This window comes from Sinocyclocheilus rhinocerous, unplaced genomic scaffold (genome assembly GCF_001515625.1).
Source record: "Sinocyclocheilus rhinocerous isolate Xijiao unplaced genomic scaffold, SAMN03320098_v1.1 scaffold411, whole genome shotgun sequence".
Taxonomy (NCBI): Eukaryota; Metazoa; Chordata; class Actinopteri; order Cypriniformes; family Cyprinidae; genus Sinocyclocheilus; species Sinocyclocheilus rhinocerous.
The window spans coordinates 2,833,401-2,838,971 of record NW_015640493.1 but is presented as its reverse complement, the minus strand read 5'-3'; the positions used below and the strand labels follow the sequence as shown (position 1 = coordinate 2,838,971).

At 34.4% G+C, this 5,571-nt stretch overlaps 2 protein-coding genes across 3 annotated transcripts in view; both read right to left on the bottom strand.

Annotated features, from left to right (window-relative positions):
- LOC107753289 (E3 ubiquitin-protein ligase TRIM39-like) overlaps positions 1 to 2,010 on the bottom strand; it is a 6,413-nt gene extending 4,403 nt beyond the window's left edge. The window contains exon 1 of the mRNA XM_016569416.1: positions 1,566 to 2,010. Within this exon, the coding sequence (XP_016424902.1) occupies positions 1,566 to 1,979 (414 nt within the window). The 5' untranslated portion in view covers positions 1,980 to 2,010. The remainder of the gene's footprint in view (positions 1 to 1,565) is intronic.
- Positions 2,011 to 4,304: 2,294 nt separating this feature from the next.
- The window catches only part of LOC107753262 (kinesin-1 heavy chain), a 26,931-nt gene continuing 25,664 nt past the window's right edge, over positions 4,305 to 5,571 (bottom strand). For both annotated transcript variants that reach the window (XM_016569393.1, XM_016569394.1), the window contains exon 27: positions 4,305 to 4,573. The gene's annotated coding sequence lies outside the window, so the exon portion shown is untranslated. The remainder of the gene's footprint in view (positions 4,574 to 5,571) is intronic.

The following is a 5,571-nucleotide window of genomic DNA, read 5'->3' as shown; positions in this document are numbered from 1 at the left end:
CTATTGATATAACAGAACCAGAACTTACTGGGATTCACTCCTATAAGTTAGTGCCACTAATTATGAATTTAGAATAATAATAATAAAAAAAAAAAATCTATTTAGTCGTTCTTAGTGTAATCTAGTCTTTTTTGCAATCAATTATCATTGCAGCCCACATTATTACAACACTTATGTTTTAAAGCATCTAGAAAATAGAAATACCGGCCAATGCCGATAATCGCATCTACAGTGGCTGGATATTTTAATGCTGATATTTTATAAACAATCTAGTTATCACAATATTATCACAATATTTACTCAAAATATAAACAAAAAACTAATATTGAAATATTTATCAAATATTTATTAAAACATAAATAAAAATACCACAAATATATTTTAAAAGTTTTTAAATCTATTTAATAACATTAACAAGACTGCCAATAAATGTTGAACGTAAAACTGCACAATAATTTGAGATTACACCAAATTACATGCTTGAAAACTGAAAATGGTGAAATTTTGGATGATTTATCAGCCTAGCTGATATATTGGTCTATCGCTAAAAGACATACAGTATTATTGGCAAAAAAACGAAAAAATGGCCAAATATTGGGCAATTTATAGTTCAATCGCTACTACATTTATTATTCATTTAGCAGACGCTTTTATCCAAAGCAACTTTCAAATTAAGAATACAACAAAGTGAAAGTGATGTTTTTAAAAATAAAATACTTTTTTTCAAAAAGTATTTACTCAAAATTTACAAAACAATAAAATGTTTAATATTAAAATATTTATCAACTTTTTATTAATATATATATATATATATATAATTTTTATTTAAAAAAATATTTTGAATTTATTTATTTGTTATAAAATTAACAAGACTGTCATTAAACATGGTACATGAACATGGTAAAAGGGTCCAATAATTTGGGATTACACTGAATTACATGCTAACCTCAAAATGGCAAAATATTAGATGAATTATCAGCCTCAAAACAGTCAAATATCAGTCTATTTATAGATCAATCTCTACTACTGTACCATTTACATTTATTCATTTAGCGTGAAAGTGACTGACATTTGAATAACACATGCAAAACAAGTGAAATAAAATACTTATTTCACACATTATTTACTCAAAATTCAGTAAATAATTATAAAAGTTTAATATTAAAATATTTATCAAATATTTATCAAATGTATTTGTATTTTAGAATTATTTATCAAATATTTTTATATAAATAGAAATAATATATACAAATATATTTAAACGTTTTTTTAAAAGACTTACATTTTGAACTCAAAACTGCATGGTACAATAATTTGAGATTACACTGAATTACATGCTTGAAACTTCAAAATGGCAAAATATTGGATGATTTATCAGCCTTGCAGAAATTTTGGTTTACCACTAAAAGTCATGTTTATCTGCCGAAAAACTTGAAATGGCCAAATATCAGTCAATATATAGGGTTAATTCCTGCAATCACCATATTATAAAATATTTTAACTGACACTTTCAGTAATCAAGTTTAATAACTTAAATGCTAAAGTATTATGCACCTGTTTCTCACCTTACACTCTTGTGTGGCCTCTTCTATGGAGCTGCACTCGTGATCTTCATGTTCCTCGCCCTGACACTGATCACAGATCAGCTCCTCGTCCTCCATACAGTACTGAGTCAGTTTCTCTCTATGCTGTCTGCACAGATCTCCATCCTCCGCCGTCTCTCCACCCTCCACGCTGCTTCCCACCTGCCGCAGCTGCCCTTCAAACAACGAGTCGAGCAACCCCTTCAGCACGCTGTCCAACAACTCGCGGCCGTAGCACTCCGTACAGCCCGGCCCGTCCTGGCCGAGCTCTTCCTGGCACAGCTGAAGGCAAGCCTGACACAGAGTGTGTCCGCAGGGCAGCAGGAGCGACCCTTCACCCTGGCAGCCTGGGCACAAGGAGTCGCTGGAGGGTGAAGAGGGTTGATCGTCTGACATTATGGTAGGATGTTGTCGTCTTCTAAATCAACGTCTGGTCTGCAGCTCTCTGGTTGTTACACAATCACTGCTATGCACTGGGTATCAAAGGAAATCCCCGTTTGGATAGTTGGTGGTCTATTTATAAGCGAGTTATTTTGAAGTGAGCTCTCTTACTTGTTTATATGCAATGGTGTCTGTTTGGAGAGTTTTGCTTGCTGCAGATCGCAGGGGAAGAGTCTGTTGCTGAGTCACTAGACCGTGTGTGTGGTCTGGCATTAAAGTGTAAAGTGATACCACTTTCCTCAAGTGCTCTAACATCAGTCAAAACCAAATCACTTTCATCTGCACCAATGCAAAATTTCACCACACTGACAGGAGCAAAGAGTTCCTCTGTTTATCTGCCAAAAAATTTTGACTACCGTATTATATACGTGTATATATATATATATATATATATATATATATATAATGTACCTAGACCACTTGTACCTTATTGCTTATTTCTAAAAGCATTTTTACCTTGTTAAAATTGTTGTAATATTAACAAGCTCAGGCTTGATGAATCCAAGAAAACAGCATTTATTTTTCAATTCTTCCACCACCTGGTCATTTCATGTATTGATCAAACTAACTAAAATAAATGTAATTTTGAGTAATTAGTCCCAGTATTTTTTCCCCCAATAAGAAGCCTGTGGACAAATGTTTACATGTGGTTCTACATGTTTCAGAATATATGTATAGCAATATATATCCATTACAATCCCTAAATTCAACCATAAGGTCATTCCCGGAAGATACATTCCAGGAATTTTACTATAGCAATAATAAATGAAGACAGCTTGGCATGCAACTCTCAAATGCAAAAACAAACATACTCAGGTGTGTTTTACCCTATACTTTATTTGCGTTTCATGTCAAGGGGTGAAAACTTGCCTACAGTAAGCAACTGAAGGAAACATACACAGCAGTTCAATCGACACAATCTGGAGAACCAACTGTACACACATCTGATCGCCATTACATCTTTCCATTACAGCCATTTAAACGGAGTGTTTTCCCCAGTAACGGTTAAAAATGCTGATTCAAGGCAAAACAAAATACAAAAAAAAACAACATTGACAGTCTTCAAAACGCAACCTCCTGCAGAAGCTCCTTAATAACAATAATTATAAAATTCAGTGAGGAATTTGATGTTTGAGATGCAAATTTTCAGTTTTCAATAAGTGCGTTTTTCAATTGAGATGGTAACATTTTAAAGTGCTTTTAAAAGATTCAATTCGGCAAACAAGACAACCGTTAGACAAATGAGCATTAAACAATAAAATAAAATGGGAGGACTGTTGAGTGATTTCCTCTCCGTTGCAAAACTTGCACTACACCAGATTCATATTGCACACAAAAGGTCTTACAACACCATCTTCTATATTCCCCCTGCTACTACAGTATTACAGTAATTTACACAGGACACTAGTAGGATCTGGATCCAACTGACATGGAAGAACAAAGGACAATGGAAACCAAGTACACTGGAATCTATATATACTTGTCATAAGAAAAAAATGACATTTGTAGACTTAAAAAAAAATGAACAGCAAAATCCGTATAATAAAACAGAAATAAATAAAACAGTATTATCTAGTTGCAAGTGCAACAAAATGAAAACATGACCTAAAATGTTTAAATAAACCCCGCCCACCATTAAATAGGCCCCACCCATTAACACGAGTCAATGAAAGGCAGTAAGGTTGTGCTGGATGAAAAGCATTGGAACAGTAACTGTAGAGAGCCAATCAGCAGGTCTAAATAAGCAAACGCAAAATCAAAAGGCAACCAAAACCACAACAGACAATCCACAGCCATGTTTTGGTTGTGTGAGCCAGAACTAAATGTTGTGTGGGTTTCCCTGGGTTGTTTGCAATGCTCAAACCACTGAAGATCCAATTGTCATTTCCAAAATGCCGAACATCAAAATATGGACCCTATAATGGACTAAACCATACCAACTAAAACAACCAAAATCAAATAAAAGCTAAAGACTCAGGAGTATAGGTATATTGTAACTTCAATGGCTGTTTGACCACTGCACAAACCTCACTCCAACAAAACGACAAAGTGACACTATACAAACTCTTTTAAATGTAAAACAAACTACAAAACTGTATTGCTATAACAGGGCGTCTATGAAGGAGAGGAGGGTGGGATGTGATCATTTCCACATTCAAGAATCCCTTAACACGGCTTGGCTCACCCAAAAATGAAATTTCTGTCATCATTTACTCACTCTCATGTCATCCCAAAGCTTTATCAATTTCATTTTTCTGTGAAAAAGATGTTCTTTCCGTAAAATGAAAACAAGGATTGAAAAGGAGCACCAGAAACATAAAAAGCAGCTTAAAGTATGACAACCACTGAAAATCTTGACATCTCATATGCATTTACGTTTTAACTCAAATATGGTGAATAAAAGACACGCTGTGGCAGGTTTGATGTCAGTGCCACCGAATGCCATTATGTCTCAATCGAATGATCACGGAGGGCAAGATTTGAAGTGAATAATGACTTAAATTTGCAGTTGTTTGACTTCAGAAGTCGCTCAAGTCATAATGGACTACCTCAATAGCGCTTCTTGTCCTTTTTGGAGCTTGAAATTGTCCATCTCATCCATTTTCATTTCAAAAAGCAGCATAAACATTTAGATATTCTTTAGTGTTTCATTAAAAAAAATCGAACAAGTTTGGAACACCATGAGAGTGAATACATTTTTCATTGTTGGGTCAATCTCTCTAATAAACTGCAAGGTTCCCTGCCTACCAAAAACAATATAACAAGAATCCTGTCTGGGAATATGGTAGGTAAAACTAAGAGGAGAAATCCACACACATGATTATTAATGATTTGTAGTGACTGAGCTACGGAGCAGCATCGATACGACAAACTCTACCTGCTTAAAAGTTAAATATTGAAATGTCAAAATGAGCATGTGACATCAGTATTATTGTTTTTTTTTTTACCTAGCTATGACTCATCTAAGACCTCAGGCTGTGGCATACACACAGGTCTTTATGCTGTAACAAGGAGTACTCGTTGTGTGTTCGTACAGTGCTTTAAATATTCCTGCAGCTCAGGTGCGTCTACATTAAGCAGCCTTTTCGTTCTCATTTCATGGAACTGCATCTCGTTTGTCTACTTTCAGAAACCTTTCATCTACTTTCAACATAATTTAAATCTTTCTTCTGTTCTGAACATGTCCATCATTACAAAAACTAGTTCAATGGTTCATATATACAGTTCAACTGTAGTGTTTAACTTACTTATTTAGTTGAAATGTTCAATAGAAACTACTCAAAGCAAGAGATAACAAGCTAACTCTCTAAACAAACCCAAAATGTGAATGTAAAAATAATGCAGCTAGAATTTTTTGTTCTTTTTTTCCATTTTTCATTCATTTCTGCCTTTTTTTCTTTTGTAATTTTGTAATACATTCAACTTGGCACAGTGAAGGACGTGGAGAGCAGGATGTGAGCAGAAACCTACTGTGCAAGAGTGAAGAGATACACGCTAATTACACACGTGTCCACTGGTGCTTTTTTTTTTTTTTTAGTTTTCTTTA